The sequence below is a fragment of the Prionailurus viverrinus genome, chromosome B2, assembly GCF_022837055.1.
Source record: "Prionailurus viverrinus isolate Anna chromosome B2, UM_Priviv_1.0, whole genome shotgun sequence".
NCBI lineage: Eukaryota > Metazoa > Chordata > Mammalia > Carnivora > Felidae > Prionailurus > Prionailurus viverrinus.
Window position 1 is genome coordinate 40,301,451 of NC_062565.1, and position 25,981 is coordinate 40,327,431.

At 54.0% G+C, this 25,981-nt stretch overlaps 1 protein-coding gene across 2 annotated transcripts in view; it reads right to left on the bottom strand.

Annotated features, from left to right (window-relative positions):
• Positions 1 to 475: 475 nt before the first annotated feature.
• CB2H6orf132 (chromosome B2 C6orf132 homolog) overlaps positions 476 to 25,981 on the bottom strand; it is a 33,975-nt gene continuing 8,469 nt past the window's right edge. Inside the window, exons 2-6 of one of the 2 annotated variants that reach the window (XM_047860334.1) lie at positions 23,764 to 23,870; positions 8,334 to 8,409; positions 4,149 to 5,893; positions 2,719 to 4,118; positions 476 to 2,062 (exon numbers count right to left, since the gene is read on the bottom strand). In XM_047860334.1, the coding sequence (XP_047716290.1) occupies positions 1,945 to 2,062; positions 2,719 to 4,118; positions 4,149 to 5,893; positions 8,334 to 8,409; positions 23,764 to 23,870 (3,446 nt within the window). In that variant the 3' untranslated portion in view covers positions 476 to 1,944. Of the gene's footprint in view, positions 2,063 to 2,718; positions 5,894 to 8,333; positions 8,410 to 23,763; positions 23,871 to 25,981 lie in introns of both variants that reach the window. The other variant, XM_047860331.1, reaches the window with a different exon arrangement.

Genomic DNA, 25,981 nt, shown 5'->3' on the forward strand with positions numbered 1-25,981 from the left:
CACGCACCCTGTCCCTTTTCCTCCCACCGCTTATTACAATGTGTGATGCTTCTGGGTGTTCTTTTTAGCCCCTCCCTCCTCCACCAGACTTGCCGTGAGCAGGAGTCATGTATATCCACGCTAAGCACAGCGTCTGCCACCGAGAGTCACTCAAATACTCGTTAATGAGCGCACAACTGTCTCTGATCTTTGCAGCAGCCTTGTTAGGTCCGCGTTATCATCATGCCCATTACACAGAAGAAGAGACCGAGGTTCAGAGAGTCCAAGAGACTTGCTCAAGGACACAGTTTGTTATCACCAGACTGTAGCTCTGCTTCTTCCCCTTGAAGGCTTTCGAGAGAGAACCTAAGGCTCAGAAGAGAAAGCGTGGGCCCCGCAAAATGGCTCACCCGGTCAGGCACCCCCCCCGTGCTCAGGCTTCCCCAGCGGAGCTCTCCCAACCTCTCATCACACCCAGGTAGCTCCCAGTCATCAATCCACAGCCACAGAGCTGAGGCCAGTCCACACTGGCCTGTTTATTTCCCAAGCCAAGTGACAGCCAGTCCTTCCCCTCCTACTCCAGAGCAACATACAGCTGGGAGCCCATGCCTCACCGTTCAAACCTTACACAGCAGATAAATTAGTGAACTCTTTTTTATAAAACATCGTACAGGGAAAACACATACATACATAGAGGGCCAGTGCTGGTCTGGGGCGGGGTTCGCTTCTTGAACACAGGTAACCAGATCCTGTGCCATCGGGGTGCCTGCTGTCCTTCCCTGAAGTGGCTCTCCTGCTGTCCCCACAACCTGTATCTTGGCTAGTGACCTCAAGTCCTAAAGGTCCAACACTGTGCCCCCACAGGGTGCTGCTTCCTGGCTGTCCTACCGGCCTGCTTCTCTGAGGCTGGCCACTCCCTCCCATTCCTCCTTACCGAGGCAGCCTGCCTTGACTGGTCCCAAGAATTCGGGTCTGGGCCCGCCCATCTCTGCCGCCTCCCACTCCCCATCTTCCAGCATCTTCGCTATGCATTTTGAAGCCCAATAATATTGGGGACCTGTAGTGTTGGGATTGGGAGGGGTGGTTGGGTAGGATGCCCCCTCCAAATCCCAAATGGGTTCTGCCTAGGTTAGGCCTTGGTGTCCAGCTCCCAGGTCTTCTGGCTCCTTGGGCCCAATCCCCCAAATCATGGCTGCCTGGGTCTGCGTAGGAAAACAAGACTTAATCCTCTGTCTCCCATCCTGTACTTGCCAAGTCTTCCTTCTCTCTCTAGGCTTCCCTGTGGCTAAGGGCCAGCGCCAGGGAAAATGAACCATCCACCCTGCTATCCCCACCCTTGGCCAATGCAAAGACCTCTGTTCCAGTACCTGCTCCACAGGTTGTATGTGCACATTCCTGGTCCCACCTCAATGTGGCTTCTATGCTAGGAACCTAGGAATCACCTCTTGGGATGACAAATGGTGGGCCGGCAGAGGCTAAAGAGCTCAACGTGTAGTGCCCCACACCCCTACCCAGATGGAGCTGGGCCTCAGCCCTCTGGGAGCACTGGACAGACAATCACAGCCATTGGGATGGATTCCCATTCAGACTTAGTGCCCCACCCCTTGCTTTCAGGACCTGCTCAGGAGTCCACGCTGGTAAAACTGCTTTAAGTTGTGCTAAAGCAAACAGTACCAGATAGCGGAAACTCGGGCTCCAGGCCCTTAAAGGTTCCTCCTCTCCTCCCTCCTTCCCTCTCCCATCCCCATGTGCAGACAGTCCACAGCCATGCCAGTGCTTTGGGAAACAGAAACCCACTGTGCATCTTCCCACGGCTTCTCACTCGTCCTCCGTCTGTGTTCGGGTAACAAAGACTCCTGCATGTTTAAGTCAGGCCGCCTAACACCTGCTGCGTCCCTCCCACCCCCACAAAAAAACAAGTGCCCAGGTCTGACCCCTTGGAGTAGAGCTGAGAACACCCTGGGCTCAGGATGGGGCTTTCCGGTGGTTCCCCGAGTAGGCATAGGAGATAGGATGGCGGGTCCCAGGCCTCACGGTGAATGTATTGATGGGGCTTCCATAGTGGGGGGTTCCGTGGGGAGACCTGGGGAGGGGGAGCAGGAGAGAGGTGAGGTTAATATCTGCAGCTGGTTAACCAACAGCCCTCCCATCTCCTTCCGGGCGTGAGAGGGAAAGATATGGCTCAGTGCTATGGGATCTGCCCACACAAGCCCCGGTGGACAGGGTGGGACCCTAGTCCAGCAGTATTGATTCAACAGACACAGGGCTCCTCCTCCTGTCTAGGCTTGGCTGGCCACAGAGTACTTGCCTAATACCCTTGTATTCGGAACTCTTCACTCCTAGCCTGAGTCTGGATCCTTCTCTGTGCGGCTGGGAAATCCCCACAGCCAAAGACCACTCAGGTCTCCACCCACACCACTCTTAGCTTGAAGCCCTGAGCCTCTGGGGGATGGGAAAGAGGAAGCAGAAGAGGGGGAGCCAGCTGGTGGGGAAAGCAGGACGATGGGGAAAGAGAGAACAAGTGAGATGGTGGGAAACAAGGACGCAGGTCAGGGAAACCCTTTCCAGGTAAAGTGCTCCTCGTGTTCCTTTCTCTGTCCAGAGAACCAGAGAGGAGACAACCCAATGTCGCGGGACGGGTGGCCGTGGCCTGGTGGGCTTCTCTGTGGCCCGCGGGCGGACCCTTCCCTCACCTGGCTTCCCACCCCAGGTCCCTCCCTCGCCCCACTCCCAACTCACCTGCCGGCCGCAGGGGAGAAGCCGTAGTCTCCGCCTGGCGCCTTGAACTTGGCCTCCCCGCGGGCTGCGCCTTCCATGGACAGCCTCGGCGCGTGCAGGCCGCCGGGGGGCGCGCGGCCCGCCGAGTTGACGCGCCGCATTTCCGGGCCCCCAGGCGGCGGCCCGAAGCAGTTGGGGGAACTCAGGCTGCGGGCGGTGCCGCCGCGGGGCTGCCCGGGGCTGCGCTGGGGCTCCCCGACGTACAGGCGCTTCTTGATGAGCGACCGGCCCCCGCCGGCGAAGCGCTCCAGGCCCCCCGCCCCGGCGTGGTGCGCCCCGGCTGGAAAGCGCGAGAAGCCCCGAGGCGCCAAGGGCTGCCCCAAGTCTAAGAAGTTGTTCCGGGGAGGGGATCCCAGGCGCCCCAGATACCGGAGGGCCGGGGCGGGGGGCTCCGGGTCGTTGCTGAACTCTGGCGGCGGCGGGATGACCTCAAAGCAGAACTCCCCCTCGTCGTCGTCGTCCTCCTCCTCTTCCCTCTTGCAGGAAGGAGAAGGGGGGGACGAGAAGGATTTGGGCAGCAGGCGGCCCTGGGGGAGGATGGAGAACGCCGGCTTTGCCTCCGCCTTTGTCCCGTTGTGTCTGTGGTTTGGCTCAGTGCCCTCTGGGTCCCCGGGGTGCTGGGGCTTCCACTGACTGGGTACCGGAGGCTGTGCTGAGGAGGCCAGCTGGGGGTCCTTCTCAGCCTCCTTGGGTGACTTGGGGACCACAGTGAAGGAGTTGGGCCGGCCCTCCTTGTGGAAGATGCTGTCAGAGCCTGCTTGGGGCTGGCTGCCGTGGCCCCGGAGACTCCCTGGCAGGGAGGACCGGCCCAGGGCAGCCCCTCCCGGCCTTCCCTTCTGTGCCCTCTGCCTGGCCGCAAGGAGCAGAGCCATGGGGGAGCCGGGCTGCACCACCTCCCCCGTCACCGGGTGCCTGAGCAGTTCATCGGCAGGCGGGGCTGAGGTTGGGGGTTTAGCTGGCAGCCCCTGGGGCTCCTTCACCTCCACGGGCTCCCGTGACCCTCCCGCCGACCCTGTGGCCAGCGTGCCCATTGCCACAGCAGCCTCTTGGCTGGGGCTTTCCTGGCTGCGATGGGGCTTGTAGAGAAATGCTACCCCTTCACCGCCGGGGGATCTCTTTGGTGGGAGGGCTGGAGATGAGAGGGCTCCCAGTGCAGGAGGCTTACTGGCCTCTGAGGGGTGCCCTTCTGCCTCTGTCTGGGAGGCCACTGTAAGTTCCTGAGGGGTTGGCTTCTCCCACTGCCCAGCGGGGACCAGTTTCTTCTCTGCTGTCAGCTCGGATGATGGGGGTACAGTTGTAGCTGCAGATGGTGTGGCTGGCTCAGGCACAGCCTTAGATGGTGTGGCTGGCCCCAGCGTGACCTTGGGTGGTGTGGCCGGTGCAGGCGTGACCTTGGGTGGTGTGGCCGGTGCAGGCGTGACCTTGGGTGGTGTGGCCGGTGCAGGCGTGACCTTGGGTGGTGTGGCCGGTGCAGGCGTGACCTTGGGTGGTGTGGCCGGTGCAGGCGTGACCTTGGGTGGTGTGGCCGGTCCAGGTGTGGGCTTAGGTGGTGCGGCCGGCACAGATGTGGCCTTGGACTGTAGTGGTGTGGTTGGCAGAGGGGTGGTGGTTGGAGGCGGCAGATTCCTGGCCACAGGCTTAGAGAATTCGCCATTATCCGTCCTATGTTCAAAGATTCTTCCCGCCTCTAGCCGAGGCTTGGGCGGCAGAGACCCTATGCTGGGCTTGGCTTCCTTCTCTGCTGATGAGGAGAGCCGGGCCTCCAGCTCGCTCCGGATCTGCCGGACACTGGGAGCTGGGGGGTCTTGGGAGATGTAGTCCACAGGGGGGAGGGGCAGGCTGGTGGCAGCCACCTTCTCTGGCAGGCTGGAGGGACTCTTCTCGGGAACACTTGGGAGGATCTCCTTCTCTGGCAGGCTGGGGGGAGCCTCTTTCTCTGGCAGGCTGGGGCCCTTCTTGCCCTCCTTTTCCTGTGAAGCCGCTGTTGGGCCTGCCCTGTGGCTGACAAATCGGTCCTCCCTCCTGGAGCCACAGAGATAGGCTGCCAGCTCACTCCGCAGCTTTTCCATCTGGCTGGGATCCCGCCAGTCCACAGGCGCTGAAGACGCTGTGTCCTCCGGACTGGGGGGGTTAGGTTTGGGGTTGGGGGCTGGGGGGCTGGATTTGGGGTTTTTTGTAAACCTAGAAGGTGGAGGGGCTGCCTTCTCAGCAGTGGGCAAAGGAGGGGCAGCTGGGGGAAGTGGCGGTGCTGGGGGAGGGAGTGGGGGTGCAGGAGGGGGCAGGGGAGGGGCTGGCGGAGGAGTCTCGGTACATTCCTTAGTCTGGGACTGGGACTGGGACTGGCCCGGCCTGGGGCTGGCTGGTGCTGCAGGTCTGAGCTCCCCTGGGCAGTCAGGCTCAGGGGCCCTGTCCAGATAGGCCTGGGATGCGGGGCGGATGTGGAAGCTGGGAGGCAGTGGGAGTCGATTGGGGGCTTTCTTGGTGGCCCCTTCCTCCTCTGGAGGCGTCCCCTGTGCTTCCTGAGTTGGGATGGACGAAGTCCTGACTGGGGTTGGGGGAGGCACCTTGAATGAGCGGGGGAAAGTGAGGTGGGGTTCTGGCTTAGGCCTCAGAAGGCTCCCCTTTGGCTCAGCTGGGCTCTGGGGGGGGCTGGTTCTGGGGGTCTCCGGCTGCCTGCCATTCAGCGCTACCTCTGATTTCCACTTGGTGACACCCCCAGGGGGAAAGAAGCGAGTCCCCGTCGTATGAAGAGATGCTGGGGGTGCTGGGGCCGGCAAAAGGGGTGGAGGTGGGGCTAGAGAGGCCAAGGGTGGGGCAGGAGGAATGAAGTCAGGAGGGGTGGGTGTGGATGGGGAGGAAAGGGTGGATAGGGGGGCTTGGGCCCCCAATACTGGGGGCGGAGGTGGGGCCGTGGTGGGTGGGGGTGGGGGTTCCAGCAGCAGGGGAGGTGGTGGGGGAGCCATGGAAGGTGGAGGTGGGGGGGATTCCTCCTGAAGCTGTGAAAAGCCTGGGGGTGGCCCCGGGGCCGGGCCTGGGGGAGGGGGAGGGATGAGTGGGTCCTGCCCATAGTGCCCCGGCCTTAGGTCACCCACAGAGCTGTACAGGCGCAGGTTGCCGTTGACGAGTGAGCTGGTACCTGAAAGAAGGGAAAAGCAAAAGAAGAGGGAGGCCGGGAGGCCATGAGGTCCTGAGCTGTCCTGGGAGTGAGCCTCTCCTTTCCAGGGAGGGGGTTCCCTGCCTATCCTGGGCTCGGCCTCCTCAGGAGCCTGCATTGAATGTTCTCCGTTTGTTTCACTCTCCCCTGCCCTGCTCTGGCCCGGGGGCTCCCTTATCCTCTGGCTCCAGGTGGGTTCAGCCGATGGGAGCTGCTGGCAGATCAGAGGGTGGGCATAGAGAGGCCAGGGCATCGATCCCCCCACCCTCCCTTCTTGACGGGCCACAGTCGCCAAAGGCTGCCTTCCTGGCAGGTTAGCCCCATCCCACAGCTCAAAGATACAGGAGTAGCTCCCCACTGCTCCCTCAGCCTCTGGGGCTTGTGTCACCACCCACTCCGGTCCCCGAACGCTGCCCCCCTCCTTGCATATCATCCTTTCATGAAACCCTTTGGTTATCCCCTATGAGTATGCCATCTGTTTCTCACGGGGGCCTTGGCTGATACACAGCCAGAAAAGCCAGGGTTCAAATCCCAGCCCTACTGCTTAACCAGATGTGTGACCTTGGACAAGCCAGCTAAGCTTGCCGAGCCTCAGTCTCATCATCTGTAAAATGGGCATAATGTCAACGCTTACCACATAAAGCTGTTGGGAGGATTAACCAGAAGATTCGTGTAAAAAGACGTAAAGGGCTTACCATGGTGCTAGGCCCATAGTAGGCACCTTATGAATGGCGACTGCTCGGATTACTAACCACCTGCACCTAACTGTTTAGGTTGTAAGACAGGAAAAGTGGGAGGAAGACGGGAAGTCGGGGGTCAGGGGCCTGGAGACGTTCTCAGTAGAAAGTTTTGGGTGAAAGACTCATAGGAGGGAACATGGTCTTTCCATGGAAAACATGGAACCCCTACTTTCCAAAGATCCCGAGTCTACCTAGAAGCCAGCTCTCCGCCTCACAGAGAGCTCCTGGGACAGAGTCTGGCCTGCGGGGTGGGATGGGGGTACGTGGAAAGAAGGTGACCTGACAGTCGCGGGCGCTAGACAGATGCTGAGAACCTCTGGCCCCAGCGGCTCACACCCCTCCCTTCTTGGACCCAGTTCCCAGCCCTTCCCCACCCCCAACACCCCGAGTCTGCAGGCCACCAACAGGCCTGCTTACTTCTCTCTTAGGTGGCCTGTCCTCTGCCTCCCTCCTCTCACTTCGTAGCACAAGCCCGGGGAATGTGAAGCTCTGAAGGGCTTCTCCCAGCTGTCTGACTTCAAGACAAAACGACAGTGGGGAGGAGGAAAAACTGACATTCATTAAGCACCCAAGCGGTAAGAGCTGCAAGACAGCAGTGCAAACAAAACAAAAATAGTCAAAATACTGGCCCTGCTGGAGCTTACTATTTCTCTTTTAATATATAAAGTTTGTTTATTTATTTTGAGAGAGAGTGTGCAAGCAGGGGAGGGGCAGAGAGAGACAAGGAGAGAGAGAATACCAAGCAGGCTCCACGCTGTGGGGCTCGAACTCACGAACCGTGAGATCATGATCTGAGCTGAAGTCGGCCACTTAACCGGCTGAGCCACCCAGGCGCCCCTGAAGCTTACATTTTAATGGGACAATGAGACAAACAATGAACATAATACATCCATAAATTGTTGCCACACATCAGATGATGAGTGATATGTGGGAACAGCCCAGGGGTGCTGGGGTGACACTTTGAATAGCGTGGTCAGAGGAGACCTCACTGAGAAGCTGGCATCTGAGCACAGAGGGCGTTCGGGCAGGAGGGAGCTGTACACGTGTACAGGGGAACAGCAGCCGAGGCAGAGGGAACCGCAGTGCAGAGACCCCGGGGTGGAAATGTGCAGGTGCTGGAGGGCAACAAGGATAGCGGGTTGGCGGGAGCAGCGTGAGACCGGGAGAGAAAGCAGGCGATGAGGCCAGGTGAGGCCAGATTCGGGAAGTCCTGGCAAGAACCTCTGCTTTGAGCGTCATGGGAAGTCATTGGTGGGTTTTGAGCCTCAGTGTGACAAGAAGTGACCAAAGTCCCATCCAGTACGTCACTGCCTCCTCCAGAACTGGATTTAGGCTTGCCATGGCTCATTTGCAGACACAGACGTGCGAGGGGTTAAATGACTTGCCCAAAGGGAACAAAGCTCATCTGTAGGAGGGCTGGGATTGAAAGCCAGGTGGGTCTGACTCGGGTTCTTTCCACCACTTCCTGCTGCCCTTGACCCCGCTCTGGTGTTGGCCCTCACCATCCTCCCCCCACTGGAATTGGCCTTAGCCAGCCTTGGCTCTGCTCAACCCCCACTGGCTGCAGCCAGCAGCCAAGAGGCCTGGGGACTCTGGCTTTATCACCAGCTGGGGTGGGCCAGATGCTTGGGCAGAAGGAGGAAAGAAAGATGGGAGAAGCCCCAAACCCACAGTCCTCTTACCTGTCACTTCTTTGTCTGCAAAGTCTCCTGGGACAGAGGGGGTGGGCACAGCCAGTCCATGGTTCTCCTGGGCATTCTGAAAGAGGGCAGAGAGATCAGGGAATGGGGAAAGACAGACAAATAAATAATTCTTAACTTGCTGCTCTCGGAGGTCATTTTACTGCTCGAAAATCAGCAGTGATGGTGATGGCTGCATAGCCTTGTGAATATACTAAAATATAAAAGGGCTCATTTAAAAGGGTGAATCTTATGTACAGGTGAGTCTTGTTATTTGCACAAATTATGGTTCCTAAAGTTGCTTCAGACACTGAATTAGAAAACGCCAACTCTGGGGCACCTGGGTGGCTCTGTCAGTTAAGCGTCAGACTTCAGCTCAGGTCAGGATCTCACAGCTTGTGGGTTCGAGCCCCGCGTCGGGCTCTGTGCTAACATCTCAGAGCCTGGATCCTGCTTCGGATTCTGGGTCTCCCTCTCTCTCTGCCCTCGCTCCCCCCGCCTGTGTTCTCTCTCTTCCAAAAATAAATTAATTTAAAAAGAAAGAAAGAAAGAAAGAAAAGAAAAGAAAGAATCAGTGCCCCAAGGGAAACAGATTAGTTTCCTGCAAACTTCCATCACAGCATTTTCATCAACCGGTCAATACATAACTTTATTTTATGTGTGTTTCTGTTTAAAGACACCTTATTTAATTTTTGGTTGACTCATTGGTATTGAACTCAGGGCCAACAGCAGTATAACTCAGGCCTGAACAAAGCTTATCTAACATACATATTTTCTCTGTAAGGCACATCACAGCCTTCTTGCACTTAGGAATGTTAGCACATGGGCGCTATGCTTGGGGGCCATTTTAAATAGTGAAATCACCAACAAAAAACAAAGAAGTATGAAAAATATGGCACTAAAGAACAAAGGACACCTATTTACAGTATGAGAGCTGAAGCTAGAAGGCAAAATGTCTCGTTTGATCTCAGCCGGGACCATGCGCATCAGGTGACTCCAATTTTTCACAGCCGTGCACGTGTCCAAAGTGTCTTGAGTAGTGCTTTGGGGGTTACAAATACATTTTAGCGAGTAGGCGAATTCGCAAATAGAGAATCAGCAAATAATGAGAATCGACTGTCTATGAATTCTATCTCAATTAAAACAAAACAAAACAAAACAAAACAAAACAAACGAATCTGCCTTGCGCCCCAGGCACATCCACAAGCTAAAAGCCAAATTCCTCAGCCTGGCCTCCTGTTCACTCTTGGTTTTCATTAGGTATTTCCAGGAAACTAAATTAATTAAAAGTGGTGAACTGGAATATTTATAGTGCTGCAGATGCCCTTCTGATCTTAAGCCTCACAGACCACAATGTGTGTGCACAGCTGTCGGTTAGAACATACTATTTTACGTTCTATTTTTTTCCCCCCAAACACACATTTCCATACATCGACAAAGTCCACACACCTGTGCCTTGGAGAGCTGTGGAGCATTTTGCCGTAGTTTCCAAGGCCCTCAACAACCTGGCCTTGCACTTCCCAGCCCCAGCTTTTACTTACCACTCACCTGTTACACCCATCTCACATTCTAGCTTGGACACCTCCCTCTCCACCGTCCTTCCAAACCGCACATGAGTTCATGTTCATCCCGAATGCTTGGTCAGGCTGTGCCCCTCCTCCCAGCCTCCATTTCTAACAATAATACCCCTTTGCTCCATGCTTGAAACACGTTATCTCCACCACACTACTCTATGAAGAAGACGCTATGCCCATTTACCAGATGAGGACACGGAGGCTCAGAAGTATTTCCTAAGTTGTCTATAGTCACACAACTAGCACTACCAACCCCAGGTCTGTGGTGCTCCCATCCCTCGGTATTTTGTTTCTCTAAAATCTCTCATTCTTCAAGGATTAGCTGAGCGCCTCCGATTGGATGGCAGAGGTGAAAGGGGCTAAGGGCACTGGCTTTGGAGCTAGACTGTCTGGATTTGAATTCCAGATCTGCCACCAACTAGCTGTAGGACTGTGCCAACTGCTTAAGCTCTCTGTGCCTCAGTTTCCCTATGAGGCAGTGATAAAAATAGAATTTACCGAGGGTGGGTGATGGGTATTGAGGAGGGCACCTTTTGGGATGAGCACTGGGTGTTGTATGGAAACCAATTTGTCAATAAATTTCATATATTAAAAAAAAACATAGAATTTACCTATTCCAGGGCAGGTGGGAGGATCAATGACACAACACACAAAAAGCACTCTGCTCCTGGCGTGTAGCGAAAGCTCATTAAATGTGAGCCCAGCAAACGTTACCACCAGGAGCCCTCACTGACCTGATGCTGTTCGGAGCAACCTACAGCCAAGCCCCTCAAAGGAAGATTTTTGTTTGCTCTCTCGTGAGGTGAGGTGAGGTTGACCTTGGAGCCCAGGGACCTATGTGACCAATGTGAATCCCCCAAAGCTGGACACTTAGTCAGCCAAGTCGTTACTCACTGATGAGCCAATGGTGCTAACTCTCTGGGCTTAATGACCTAATAGCTTCAGATCTAAGACAGGAGATTCAAGAAAGATGTTTTGAAAATACCCATGAGAACCTGGGTTACAAAGGGCAATCTCAGAATTACCCTTTGGCCTTCTGGGGGCCACAAACAACTCATCTCATTCTCAAAGAATTCTGAAGCTGAAATAACCTTGAGCCATCATCTCTTGTCTGCCTCTTGGTAATTTTCTGCCTCTACTTGATTCACACGGCCACACACCTGTTTTCACATCTCTCAAACCCAGCGATCCGAACGGGGGGCAGGGACGGGGGCCAGCCCATCCGAGGAGTGTCTCCTAAGACCTTCTGAGATGCAACACACACACACACACACACACACACACACACACACACACCACCGATTGTCTACTAACCTTCACCAAGGATGCACCCTCTGATTTTGATGAGGTGGGGGCCAGACCTTCAAAAGCCATGGTTGAGACTTCTGTTTACTCTTTTGAATATAATTGAAAAATAAAAAGACATGGGGACTTGGCACAGAAAGCCCGAGAGTCCATTTGTGCTCTGAATTTTGCCAGGGGTGTGACCTTGGCCGAGCAGTGGCGACGGCAATATCCAACCATCATTTCTGCACCCACGGTGTGCCAGCACTAGGAGCTTTGCCTATGTTATCTCCAGTCCCTTAACAGACCCAGGGTGCAAACCTAGGCTTACCTTTTCTATAGATCACCCATGTTCTTCGCTTATAAAATGGAGATAATATTTCCTCCTTTGCAGGGCATTCTGAGGATCAAATGAGATAATATTCCTAACCCAGGAAGCCAGGGTTAGATGAAGGGCTATGTCTTCCAATCCTCCTCTCCCACAAACGTGAACAAATTGTGAACAATCAAATATTTCTGGAATCCTTGAAACGCCTCCGGGGTCACGCCAGGTGCTTAAGTATGATTGTGTGTAGAAGAGGGGGATGGGCGGACTTCATGGGCCAGAGATAGTACTGCCCACCCTACCCTTCGATCTTCAGGGACTCTGGAAATGCATTAGACTCCCAAGACCAGAGGATAAAAGCCTGTCTCATGAGCAGCCTTGGAAACAGCCGTGCGGGCAGAGGTCTGGCTTTTCAGGTCCCCCTGCTCCCACCGACATGGGGGTCCCAGGACATGCCCACCATCTCACTGCACCGTTCCAGGTGCCATGGCCCTTCACTGTTCACCACCCTAGGGCACGTGCCTGACTTCAACCTCATCTCCATCCAGCAGCTCCAAGCCCCAGCTGGCCCTGCCCCTTCCCACTCACGCCCACATAGCCCCAGAGGCTCACTCAGCGGTGCGTGTCCGGGAGAGGCAAATACAAACCCATGTTAACTTTCATCCTAGAAAAACAGACCCAGGAGGTGAGCTCCCTTTTCTCCCCAGGAAGACCCAGGCAGCTGGCATTGAGTGCCCCAGCTTGGATGGTGCCCTGTTTCAGTGTGCAAATAAATGCACAGGTGTAGACAGCATCCACCTCCGTGGGCGCTGAATTCCCCGATGTGAGAACCGAGGAAAAGCCTCCTTAAGAAGAGGGCTTGCAGGTGACACCTCTGTGCAGTGTGTGATCCTGATTGGATCCTGGGGTGGGGGTGGGGAGTGTGTGCCCTGAAGAACATTATCGAGAGGATTGGCAATAACAATATAAACATGCATTAGGCAATAGTATCATATCAATATTAAATTCCTGAATTTGGTAGTTGTGCAGAAAATGTCTGCTCTTAGGCTACACAGGCTAAAGTATTTAGGGGCGGAGGGACACAATGTCTCAGCTTACTCTTGGATGGTTCAGGAAGAAACAATGTGTCTACATCAAGGATGGAGGGAGCAATTGGCAAAATGCTGGAATCTGGGCGGAGGCTCTAGAGAGTTCTTCCTACTCTTCCTGCAACTTTTCCGCACACTAGGATTGGTTGAAAGAAAAAGTTACTTAATGCCAGTGATGCAATGGTAACCAATTGCCAATGCAATGGTAACTTTTATGTTAGATGTAGCTCACAATTAAAAAAGTTAAAGGGCGCCTGGGTGGCTCAGTCAGTTAAGCGACTGACTTCGGCTCAGGTCATGATCTCAGGGTTCATGAGTTCGAGCCCTGCATCCAGCTCTGTGCTGACAGCGGGGAGTCTGGAGCCTGCTTTGGATTCTGTGTCTCCCTCTCTCTCTGCCCCTCCCCAGCTCATGCTTGCATTCTGTCTCATAAATAAACTTAAAAAATTTAAAATAAAAAAGTTACAAGCAAAGATAAGACCATCAAAAAGAGAAGGTGCAGAGAGGGCCTCAGAGCATCTCTATCCACCGGATATCAGCGCCTCACACCTTCTCCCACCATCCCCAGTCCTTCCAGTCTCAGCAATAATAACAGCAGCCGCTGACTTCCTAGCACTTACTCTGCACCAGGTGCTCTTCCTGTGTTTTCTTTTTTTAGTATTTTTAAGTGTTTACTTATTTTTGAGAGAGAGAGAGAGAGAGAGAGATTGTGAATGGGGGAGAGACAGAGAGAGTGAGGAGAACAGAGGGCTGGAAGAGGGCTCTGCGCTGACAGCAGCGAGCGCGATGTGAGGTTCGAACTCGGGAACTGTGAGATCATGACCTGAGGTGAAGCTGGATGCTCAATGAACTGAGCCACCCAGATGCCCCCGTTCTGTGTTTTCTGTCTCTTGACTCATTTACTTTCCATCACAACCTGATGACATAGGTGCTGTTATTGCTCCCTCCGTTTTACAGAAAAGGAAAAAGGCACAGAGAGGTTAAGTGACTTCCCCAAGGACACACAGCCAGTTATATCACTGTCTTTCCAGGCAACCCAGTCATCACCCACACACCCCGCTTGTCACCCAACTTTGCCAGGCACTTCCTGGGGCCCTCCCTCTTGCCACCCCTCAAGCTCATCCCTTCTTCAGTCCTCACTGTCTTGTCTCTTACCCAGACTACTGTCATCATCTCCAGATACTTCCCTGGCCTCTGCCTCACTCCATTCTTCAAACCTGATGCCAGGATGTTCTTTCTAAAATGGATCTCAAAGCAAGCCGCTTCCCTGCTCAGAAACCTTCCATTGGTCCAGAGGATGAAATTCAAGCACCTTCGCATGGCATTTGAGACCTTTCGTAAGCTGTCCCCTTTGCAGCTCCTGCCATCTTCTCCCCACCCACCCCACAAACCCCACTAGCTCCAGCTAGTGGTTCTCATCCTTTTCCCATTCCAGTGCACGTGGGGACCCGACTCACTCATGAGCAAGTGGGCTCCTCGCAGCAGGGATCCTCGGTAAGCCAGAGACACCACCCTTTGGAGGTTCTGGGGGACGGTGAATAGCTTGAAAAAGCCCCTAGATGATTTGGTCACACCTTCCTCCCCCACCTGTTGAGAACCACTGCAGCTGCTTGGGATTCATTCCCATGTCTTCTTGGGTCTCCTGAGAGCAAGAGCCTTGCTCTTGCCCTGACGTTGCCTAGGATGCTCTTCTTGGCCTGGAAAACTCCTAGTTACCCTTTAAACCCCAGATTAAATGCCCCTTGTCCATGAAGCCTTCCTTGGAGTTAATTTCTCTACCCCGTGTCTTCCTGTGTGCACTGTTATCACAGCTGACAATTATTTAGGTGCCTACTATGTGCTAGGCATGATTATGAGTACCTCACATGTAGCATCCCAGTAAGTCCCCATGGTGACCCTGCGAGGCAGGTTGTTTGTATTTTACAGAAGAGGAATCTGAGGCACAGAGAGGCTAAGAGCATTGCCCAAGGTCACACAGCTAGTCAGCGGCAGGGCCAAAACCGGAACGTCAGGGCCTACCCTCTTTGCCACCATAGTATTGCCCTCACGCTTCTCCAGCACAGACGGAACCTGTCATAGGTGAGGGTAGTCTCTGCTGTCCAAGCCCAGTCTCCCGTTGGGTCAAGTAACAGCTAATTCTTTGTTCATGCTGAGCACAGAATGGACAAGCAACAAGTTTGTTACATGACCGAAAGGTCGGAAGAGTGCAGGAGAGGTGGAAAGCCTGTGTTCTGGAGCCAACCCTACCCCCATTCAACTCCGAGCAAAGTCACTTGTCTCTGGGCCTCCCTGCCTCGTTTGTAACCGCTTGCTAAGGGTCGCTTCAACCATGGTGCTCCGAATGCAGGCCCAGAAGGTGTCCTGCCTGTGACTCGGCTCACCCTCCGCCTGGTGGGCAGTGGCCCAGGCACTCGGGGCCGCAATTCCATGACAGGAGGCGCCGTTGTCTCCAGATGGTTCTCCGTCTGGAATAAAGGAGGAGTTCCGGAGCCACAGGGTGAGGCCAAGCGGGCAGGGCTGGGCTTGAGGTCACTGCTGACCTCAGACAAGGGACTTTGACTGCGGCAGTCAGTTGAGTTGGCCGCGCGCCACTCGGCGAGCTGGACCTGAGAAAATGACAGGCCCATGCCCCAGGGTGCTGTTGACGTTGGAGGCTGGCATGCGTCTCAAACATACACGGAGGAGAGGGGCGTGTGGCCCTTCGAGGATGGCAGCCCACATCAAGAGAGGGGCATACCGACTCGTGTGCGGAGAAACCAACCAGAGGCAGGCGAAAGACCCTCTGAGCACCCCCTCTGCCCCCGGCCATGGCCACGCCCCTCCCGGCGTGACCGCGCCCCCCGGTCATGGCCACGCCCCTCCCTGCTCAGCAGCCTGAGAGTGGTCCCCGCTTTAATGCCTGGGGCAGAGTCCAGCCCTGGCTCTGCCAGGTGGGGCATTCCACCTGAAACTGGGCCTCAGCCTCTCCCTGTCCCAACACCGGGACAACGCCTAGAAGCTAAGATCATTGATCATCTCACTCGCCCTGTTCACACAGGGTGCAAGTCAGCTCCGTGGCTCAGTCAAGCAGCCCTTTCCAAAGCATCACAGCCTAGTATATTGGAAAGTTATCCAGCAATGGTTAGTTGCCGGGGAGGCTGGGGGCGGGGGCACCACTCCAAGAATATTTCTTTTTCTTTTCTTCCTTATACGTGTCTCTATTTCTCAGTTCTTAACAATGAACTTCTGTTTCCTTCATAATTAAAAAAAAAATCCAATACAATAGTTATTTTTTTAAAAATATGAACTCGGGGCACCTGACTAGCTCAGTCGGTAGAGCATGAAACTCTTTTTTTTTTTTTTTTTTTAATGCTTATTTATTTTTGAGAGAGACAGACAGAGCATGAGCAGGGGAGGGGCAGAGAGACAGGGAGGGAGACACAGTCTCCAAAGCAGGCTCCAGGCTCTGAGCTGTCAGCACAGAGCCCAACCCAGGCTAGAACTCATGCACCGCGAGATCATGACCTGAGCCAAAGTCAGATACCCAACCGACTGAGCCACCCAGGCGCCCCCACCTCTTGATCTCAGGGTCAGGAGTTCAAGCCCCATGTTGGGAGTGGAGCCTACTTAAACAACACAAAACAACACAAAACAAAAAACATAACATAAACTTTGGAGTCAGGCAGACCAGACTGGCAATCGTACTTTAACTCCATCATCTCAAAGGAATCAAAGGTGGTATCTGACACACGGTCAGTGCTCAATAAGTGTGCCCCTCTCTCGCCTTCTAAGGATCGGCTTTCTTATTTGTAAGATGGAGATGTCCCACTTCCCTTGGGTTTGTTAGGACACCAGAGGCCACCACATACCTAAAGAGATCCTGCAGAGTTAGTAGTCAAGAAAGGTAATTTCCCCGAGCCTCTCCTCTCTCAGGTCCTAACATAGCTCAGGGGGTAGCAGCGGCCCAAGAACTTGGAGACTGCTCCAGGCACAGCCTCCAGGGTGTCTCTAGTTGAATCCTGAGACAGGTGCTTCCCTGTGGTTAGGGTCCCCTACTACCCTTGACTGCAAATGTTTCAGAGTTGAGAAGGAGGAAGGGCGAAAAACACTCACTATTTGAGGGTAGGTTATCTTCCCTTTAAAGGTTTAGGGAGTCAGAGCCCCACCAAGGGCTCAGGGGGACAGGGCTCGCCCCACTGACGGCTACAGCCCTACCCTCTTGCCCTCCTCATGCCTGGGACACATACATCCTCGTGCCTGGGATTCCTCAAAATCCAGCCAAACCCCAAGGGTGGGTCACCAAGGGCGTGGCCAATGGGCAACACATGGTTGACCTTGGGCGTGGGCCAGCTCTGAGTCTTAGCTGCACATTGTGGTAATAATGCAAACCTCCTCACCACAGTGCTCCTGGAGCTTGGTTGGGGCACCTAACAAGGGGGGTGTGGATCTGCAGGGGGTAAGGGAAATGACCCTGAGTCAGGTTTAGAGTCGGCCACGATTGAGGGAACCACTGTTGTCTGCGGGAGCAGGGGGATGGAACCCCAGAGTGAGAGCCATAGGGAAACCCCCTCCGGGTACCCAAAGCCCCCAGCTGGTGAAGCCCAGCTAGTTGCTGCTTGGCTTTGACCAGCAGTGTGAGGGTAGGGGGTGCTGGCCAGGGGCAGGACGTAGAGGGTCAAGAAGGTCAACTGCGTGTAATCCACAGAGACGCTTCTCTGAAGTGGGGCGCCAGTGAGCATTTTCTAAAAGAGCTTGATTTCTTCCTCCACTGTGGCCTCTACCTTCTGCCACAGCTCAAACTCCCTCCTGGGGGTCAGAGAAGAATCTCTACTAACGAGGTGATCTTTCTCTGAGCCTACCGGCTATCCCAAACTGCTCTTGGACGCAGGGCCCTGCCCCTAGACTCTGTGCTGTGGGGGCCCTGCTTTGGTTCTCTACAGGGAGAAGAGTCCATGGGATCAGGCGGACATGCCCTTGGAGCCCATACCACCCCCATGTTGACCTTGCCCCAGGCACAAAGGCCCCTAGACACGCCCCCATGCCCACTTAAATGGCCCCGAGTCCACTTCTAGGCTTCCTCCCCAGTTAGTCCTCCTGAGTGCGGCCCAAGTGGGGGCTACGCATATCCCTGAGCCCATAAAGTGGCCAAGGGGGTGCTGTCTGTGGGGAGGAGGGGGGTAGAAAGGTTCAGGGCGAGGCCCTCACTGTGAGGGAAGGAGCCAGGTGGGTAGAGGAGGCAGTGGGCTCCCATGGGCGTGGGAGGCTCCATCCTGTACCCCCACCCAAATAGTCCTCCCTCACCTCGAAATCCTTCCAGCTAACATCAGCCACATGAATCAGCCAAAAACCAATCATGACTGCCCTGCCAGGCTCACCCCAAGGAGCTCAAGCCTCAACCCCAAAGGGAGCCTGGGCCTTGAGTTCAGAGATGAGCTGAAAGGGGGGCAGAGTGGAAAGCAGAAATCCAGCGGACTCTGAGCTTCCAGGTGCAGGGAAAGAGGGGGGAGGGACCCAGAGCGGGTAGAGCTGCTTCCCCTGAGCCCAGCCTGACACCTCCCCAGGCACAGCCAGGCCTGCCTGACTCACAGGGTGGAGTGACCCAGGAAGCTCTCACCGCCTGGGGCACCCCTGGGGACCTGTCCAGCCAGTTTCCCTATATTTGCCACACTGACATTTAATTTTTAATTCCTCATATGTGTCACCCTGGAGATGGTTTGATTCAGACTAGGGGAGGGCAAGAGGGAGCCCCAGAGAGAAGTACAAGCTTCTCACTACTGGCTGTTCGATCAGCTCAGCTCTGGAAAGCTTGGGCAAGTTCTGTCTTGAGTCTTGGGTCCAGCCTCTCCTCAGGGGTAGCAGTAAGTGGAGACAAAGGATCCTTCCTCCACTCAGCCCAGGTCCATGGTGGCATGGACAGGACTGGATTGAGAGGAAACCAAGGCTCAGGTTTCGTTTCTGCTTCTACTGAGCTGTGTAACCTGGGCAGGACCCTCCCTATCCCAGGCCTCAGTTTTCTCATTCTTTTATTTTATTTTATTTTATTTTATTTTATTTTATTTTATTTTATTTGTTATTATTTTTTTAAAGACAGAGCATGATCACAGGAGGCGCACAGAGAGAGGGAGACACAGAATCCAAAGCAGGCTCTAGGTTCTGAGCTTTCAGCACAGACCCTGATGCAGGGCTCGAACCCACAAACACGAGATCGTGACCTGAGCTGAAGTCGGGCACTCAACTGACTGAGCCACCCAGGCGCCCCAGGTTTTCTCATTCTGATGAGTGCCAGGGTCCTCCCCACTTCTGGGGTTTGGTGATTTTTTTTTTTAAGTTTATTTATTTTGAGAGAGAGGGAGTGAGCGAGTGCAGATGGGGGAGGGGGAGAGACAGAGGGAGAGAGAGAGAGAGGGAGAGAGACAGAATCCCAGGCAGGTTCCACACTGTCAGCACAGAGCCCAATGAGGGGCTAGAACAAACGAGCCACGAGATCATGACCTGAGCAGAAGTCGGACACTTAACCGACTGAGCCACCCAGGCGCCCCTGAAGCTTGGTGATACTGACCCACATCTCAGGGCTCTCAGAGCAGGAAGCAGGGTGGCTGGAACACCCACTTTTCAGCAGTGGAAACAGAGCTCAAGCAGTGGTCCATGTGTTGTGAGGGGCCTGGCTTCTTGTGGGGGGCCTCCTGCATCACCATTAGGAGTTTTTTTTTTTTTTAATTTTTTTTTCAACATTTATTTTTGAGACAGAGAGAGACAGAGCATGAACGGGGGAGGGGCAGAGAGAGGGAGACACAGAATCGGAAACAGGCTCCAGGCTCCGAGCCATCAGCCCAGAGCCTGACACAGGGCTCGAACTCACGGACCGCGAGATCGTGACCTGGCTGAAGTCGGACGCTTAACCGACTGCGCCACCCAGGCGCCCCTTTTAGGAGTTATTTTAACACGGAAAGTCACAGCTGGGGAGACCCCGAAGGACCACGTGGTATAACCCCCATTGATGGGGGAGGAGCCAGAGGCCCAGGGAGAGGAAGGTCTCGGCCTTTCCTGCAGCCCAGCGGCAGAGCCAGACCAGTGCCAGCTACTCGAGGATCAGTTGGGTCCCATCCCAGTCACCAAAGGATCCAGAGGTGCTTTTCATAACTGGCTTTTGGCTACCAGCTGCCTGCGAAAGTATTCCTTAGTTCTCTGCCCCTCCGTCTCAAGCAGAGTGAGGAAACGCCAGGAAGAGCATGGGCCTTGCTGGGCCTGTTACCTGGTTTCTTGGGCACTGCTGACTTGTGCCTCCCCTGCCCCGGGGTAGCCTGGCCTAGGAGGTGCCCTCTGAGTATGGGAAGGGAAGCTGGGGAGTGGTGAGGCCCGCCTGGCCGGGACAGTGTCAGGCAGGGCTTGGGCACCGGCCCAGCTCCCCACCCACCTTGACTTGGTGGGGCTGTGGGGGCGGGCTGTGCACACGTGTGTATCTGTGTGTGAACCCACACCCACGAGGACCTCGTCCTCCTGGTTCTCATTCTCACAGCCTCCTGTCCCAGCTGGAAGAAAGCAAACGACCGTGTCCAGAGCCTAAGGGAATGGAGTTGGGTGCCCCTGCATCCAGGAGCAGATGATGAAAGACGAGGTTGAGGCTGCTCTGTTATCTTGTGACCTGGATCAGGAGCACAGGGATGTCCCCAGGATATGAGCCATCAGACTAAGGCTTCCTAATCTAGAGGTTCATCACTGGGGGGCTTCTGGGGGCCCCAGTGGGGCCTCTGCTGAAATTGTAAGCAAAATTGCACTTATGTGGTCCACAGACTCATCAAGGTCTCGAAGTCTATGACCTCAAAGAGGCAAGAGACCCTGGTGTCCAGCAGGCCCCAGATGCTGGACAGGGGTTCAGAGAGGCAGGCGGGGGAGATGCAGGTGGCCTGCAGGCTGGCGCTGGGAGGGAAGAAAAAAGCTTCTAGATTGTGGGTGGAGGGCAGAATAGGAGGGCCTGAATAGAACTTGGATCCTGGAGCCTGGCTGTGGGGCTCCAGATCCCAGCATTGCCACTCATGAGCTGTGTGACCCTAAGCAAGTTACTTTCCCGTTCTGTGCTCCAATTTCCCCATCTGTAAAATGGGAATTAACAACAGCGCCTTCCTGACGGGGTGGCTCTGTCGACTCTGTTAACACACTGGAGAGACTTGAAATGGTGCCCGAGACACCGTAAGTGCTGGGGGGGTGGGGGGGGGGTGTTAGCCCCGATCACACGGTCATGCCCCTGGATGGGACCTCGCAAGCTGCTTCCCCTGCTTTTGCCTGTTCAGCTGGCACTGAAGGCAAGGGGTGAACTTCCCCTTTTAGGGTTGAATTCCTGCCTCTGTGAAATGAGGCTGGTGTGGACCCGATGAGTTTCTGTCGTCAACTCATCAGGACTTTCGTTCTCTTGCCCTCACCAGCTAGGGGACGTGGATTTGCTGGGGAGAAGCCCCCCCCACCCCGTCTCCTGATTGGCTTAGAGCCTGGCCTGGAGGACTGGGCCCCAGAAAACGGTCTTGGATGTCCAGGCCTGACCAGCCAGCCAAGCCCACTCCAGTGTTTCCCCCTCCCCCTGCCCTCCATCAGCTCCCCCCATGCCCCCCAGCCTTCGGCTCAGTGGGAGGTCTGCTGCAGTCCCCCGGGCACACCTTGGAGGGCCCAAACCAGAAGAGAGGCGGGCAGAACGGCTGGGACACGCCCTTATTACTGAAGGACCGGAAGTGGGTGTGTCGGGTAGAGGCTTTCGGCCAATCAGAACAAACTCACTGTGCAGCATTTACTATAACCCTTCAGTGGCTGGAGCCCCTCATGGGCAACAGTCATTTCTTTCAGTATTTTAACAACCAGAACGGGTATGCGTGGGTCTGTGTCTTGGGGGTGGGTGAGGGGAGAGGATCTAATTCACCATCAGCAACGGAAGATGTCAAAATTATTTCATCTGCATTTATGGGGGCAATGACCCCTGTAGACAGTTTTATGCATCTCTAGAAATATAGGGGCTGACTCATTTGCTTTATACCTTTTTGTCGGTGGTGTTGTACTTCCTATATTTGCCTATAACGTCCACAAGTTGCAGAAAATAAATTACCTAAAGTTGTATTCCCAGAGGCCTGTGAGTCAGCCCTCCACATACAGGCCTTGGGGTTGCCGCAAGGAGGATATAAGACTCGGTCTCTCCCACCTAGAATCTCAGGGTCGGGTTGGTAAGGTTGGACAAACCAAAAAAATCAGGTGATGGAGAGGGAGGTAGTTGGCCAGGAAGTGTTAGCGATCAGATGCCTTGTTAGTCTCCGTGGCACGAATCCTCATGGCCCGCAGTGATAATGTTGCCCCAACCAGGAACCAGTCCTGATGGACAGGAGCCAACCTGGAATTCATGAGGCTGTTAAGGCTCTAGACCTGGGCCACTATACTACAGTCCAATACAGTAGCCACTGGCCCCAGTGAAATGTCACTAGTCAGAAGTGGGATGCATATATATATATTTTTTTTAAGTTTATTTATTCATTTTGAGAGAGAGAGTGAGCCTGAGCCAGAGAGGGGCAGAGAGAGAGAGACGGGTGGGGGGGGGGGGGGGCGGTGGGGGGGGGCAGGAATCGCAAGCAGGTTCCACACTGACAGTGAAGAGCCTGACGTGGGGCTCGAACTCACGTACTGTGAGATCATGCCCTGAGCTGAAACCAAGAGTGATGGCTTAACTGACCGAGCCACCCAGGCTCCCCATGTTCTAAGTGTAGTACATCAGTGCAAAGACTTAGAATGAAAAAATGAACGTAAAACATCTCAGTAGTTACATTCTGTTAACACCAATTAAATGTTGACATGACAATCTTTTGAATATATTGGATTAAGTTAAATATATTATTAAAATTAATCTTGCCTATTTCTTTTTAAAAGTTTTTTTCAATGTTTATTTATTTTTGAGAGAGAGAGAGAAACTGAGCATGAGCGGGGGAGGAGCAGAGAGAGAGGGAGACACAGAATCCGAAGTAGGCTCCAGGCTCCGAGCTGTCAGCATAGAGCCCGACACGGGGCTTGAACTCACGAACCGTGTTATCGTGACCTGAGCCGAAGTTGGATGCTTAACTGACTGAGCCACCCAGGCGCCCCTATTTCTTTTTACTTTCAGTGCAGTTACTAGAACATTTGATTTTTTATTTTATTTATTTATTCATTTATTCTTTTAAACCTTATTAAAATTTTTTTCACATTTATTTATTTTCGAGACCATGCGAGAGACAGAGTGCAAGCAGTGGAGGGGCAGACAGAGGGAGACACAGAATCCGAAGCAGGCTCCAGGCTCTGAGGTGTCAGCCCAGAGCCTGACACGGCGTTCGAAGTCACGAACCGTGAGATCATGACCTGAGCCAAAGTCAGACGCTCAACCGACTGAGCCACTCAGGTGCCCCAGTTACCAGAAAAATTTAAATGACATATGGGGCTTGCGTTATATTTCTATTGGACAGTGCTGGTCTATACTATCCCAGAAAACCCAGGAACTTGTATCACAGTAAATAGAACCGGTCAGCAGTTATTTTGAATCTATCTCTCTTGGGAAAAAAGGAAAAAAAAAAAAAAAAGAGCCCAACCACGGCTCCAGAAGGGAGTTTTTGGTTTCCTGTGATTACAGACCCACAAACAATTCTGTTCCCGATGCCCTTCTCCCAAGGGTCACTGCTATTTGTCCTTTAAGACAGCTCAGGTGTTACCTCTTCCGGGAAGTCCTCCTGACCACCTGTGACTGGATTGGCTGCCTGTTCTCTGACCTATGTTCCAGCAATGTTTACTCATTCTTGTCCTTCCCTGAGAGCTGGCTCAGTCACCTCTGTGTGCCTCCGTCCAATGCAAGGCCTGGCACGGAGCAGGCAGTGGTCGATGCAGAGCATGAATACGAATCCTGCTTGGCTAGAGGCACCCATCTCTGCATTGCCACTGCACACAAGGTCCCCGTAACCTCTCCTTGGGTTTCAACACGGAGGAGCAGACCCACCGCCCCAATCTCAGCCTTCCTGCTATGAGTCTCAGCCACGCCTCCTCCCAGAAGCCACCCTGGTTCGCAGCAGGAAGGAAGCGAATGGACAGAGGGTGAGGCTGATGTCCCCTTGGGCTAGGGCAGGTGGGGCTGCCTCCTCTGTGGCCCGTCCAGAGCAGACCCCCACACCCCAGTGCAGAACCGTACTCACAAGTGGAAGGAAGGTCAGCAGGGGCCGAACTCTTGGCCGAGCTTTCAGCGTGGCTGTCCCTGACTCACTCACAGAGTCAAACCGATTATCTCCATAATAGATCCCACCTGGAGGAGACAAGTGCAGGAGGCCGTGAGCTGGAGATCAAAGGCATGTGGGACAACTGAGTCAGCCTGCCCCGCAGTTCCGAGGGAGGAGAGCCAGGCTCTGCATTTGGCCCATCTGACTCAGCTCAGCACCTCTTACATAACAAGATCCTGTCAAGTGTTTGAACTTCTAATCTGGAACCAGCAGAGCAGGTGAGGTCACCTGCTGTCCCCAGTGGCCCCAGCACCTTCTGGACTGGGGTGCTGGGGCCCACCTTCTGGGGTCCTCTAAGATTTCCTTAGCCCCCCCGCCCCCAAACCATCAGCGGTGTGACCATGGTTCCATTTGTTTTACCGTCGAGGGCAGGGCAGAAAGACAGTAGGGCTCATGTGACCTAGTACAAATCCCCAGCTCAGCCACTCTCTGGCAGTGTTGTTTAAGCTCTCTGGGCCTTAGATTTCCTATCTGTACAATGGGAGTGATGTTAGTGCCAACCTTATAGGACTGTTATGAGCAGTCGGTGTGGTCAACACATAGTAAGTGCTCAACAGACAGGGTCCCTTCCCCTGTAGGAAGACGCTGCAAAGGCCTTTCTCTTCCTCTGGTTCCTGGGTCTGTGTTCTGGGCTGTTTCTGTAGCAGTGGGGAGGGTGTGAGAAGCCATGCATATTTTCTCAACCAATCTTCCTCATGACCCTTAATGCTCATTGAAAAGGATTTCACAGGCACGCCTGGGTGGCTCAGTCGGTTGAGCGTCCGACTTCAGCTCAGGTCACGATCTCACGGTCCGTGAGTTCGAGCCCCGCGTCGGGCTCTGGGCTGATGGCTCAGAGCCTGGAGCCTGCTTCCGATTCTGTGTCTCCTTCTCTCTCTGCCCCTCCCCCATTCATGCTCTGTCTCTCTCTGTCTCAAAAATAAATAAAAATGTTAAAAAAAAAATTTTTTTTTAAAGAAAAGGATTTCACAGCCTACCCCAGGTTCACACTGTCACCTCCGAGAAGCAGGGGTCCCTGTGGACGCCCGACTCTGTTGGTCATGAGCAAGGAAGGCGTTCACCCATTTAAGGGGGCACGAGGGACTTTCTGTTCCTCTTACAGCCAAAGGGGAAAGAGAAGAAAGGTCAAAATCCTGAGTAACCAGAATCCTAGAACTGGAACATTGAACAAATTGTGATTACTTTTCCCTTTGCACTTGACTTCAGGGGCAAAAATTGCAAGAAGGCCAAAAGATTTATTCAAGAAAGACTGGGCTTCTCAGGGGGGTCCCGAGATCAGAATACATTCACCCCAAATTCCAACACCTACAGCCACAGCCCTGTCTCTGTGTGAGGATCTGGGTTTTGAATGTGACATAAAGGCTCTGAGAATGTCACAGGAACTTGACACAGAGCCCTTGGGGTGCCACCCTATCAGGCAGAGAGTGGCTGGTGCATTCAAGATTCTCCACCTCTCAACAGGGGCCTAAATGGTGAGTTCTCTGTGCCGTGCGCCCCGCATGTCCCAGAAACTGCAGTTCCCAGCAGTGCCCTGCCCCACACCCTCCAGGCAGACACGGCTGTCTATTCCCTCCCAGACTCCACACCTGAGACCAGAGATGAAGCTCCCAGGGAGCAGGTGGGGGAAGAAGAGAGGACGGATAAGAGTGCAGGTTTGGCCCAATCAGAAACCAGAGAAGTAGAGATAATGGGAAAACTCAATAGCTCCCACTAAAGCCCGCCTGATTCTCTCTGGCTTCCGAGAGTCTGTGTGTTGACACTAGGATCTCCTGGGACATTCCCTAGATAGTGCTGTGTGGACACCAAAGTTCTAAATTCCACGTGTGTGATATGGCTGCTGGGCCCTTAATAGGACTAGGGGTGGGGTGGGGTTAACACAGGGATAGTGAGAGAGGCATCTCACAGGCTGACCTTTTTCTAATCATTTCATCTCTGCACTCGTGTTGGGATCTATGCAGCCTCCTCACTACAGCTGGATTATCAGGATATCGGTAGCTAGTGTTATTGTGTGCCCGGGAGCTTTAGAAGGGGAGCAACCTGGCAAGATCACTGTAATAGTCGTAATAATATAATATTAGATAAAATTTATTGAGCAATTTCATTTTTTTTAATGTTTATTTATTTTTGAAAGAGAGAG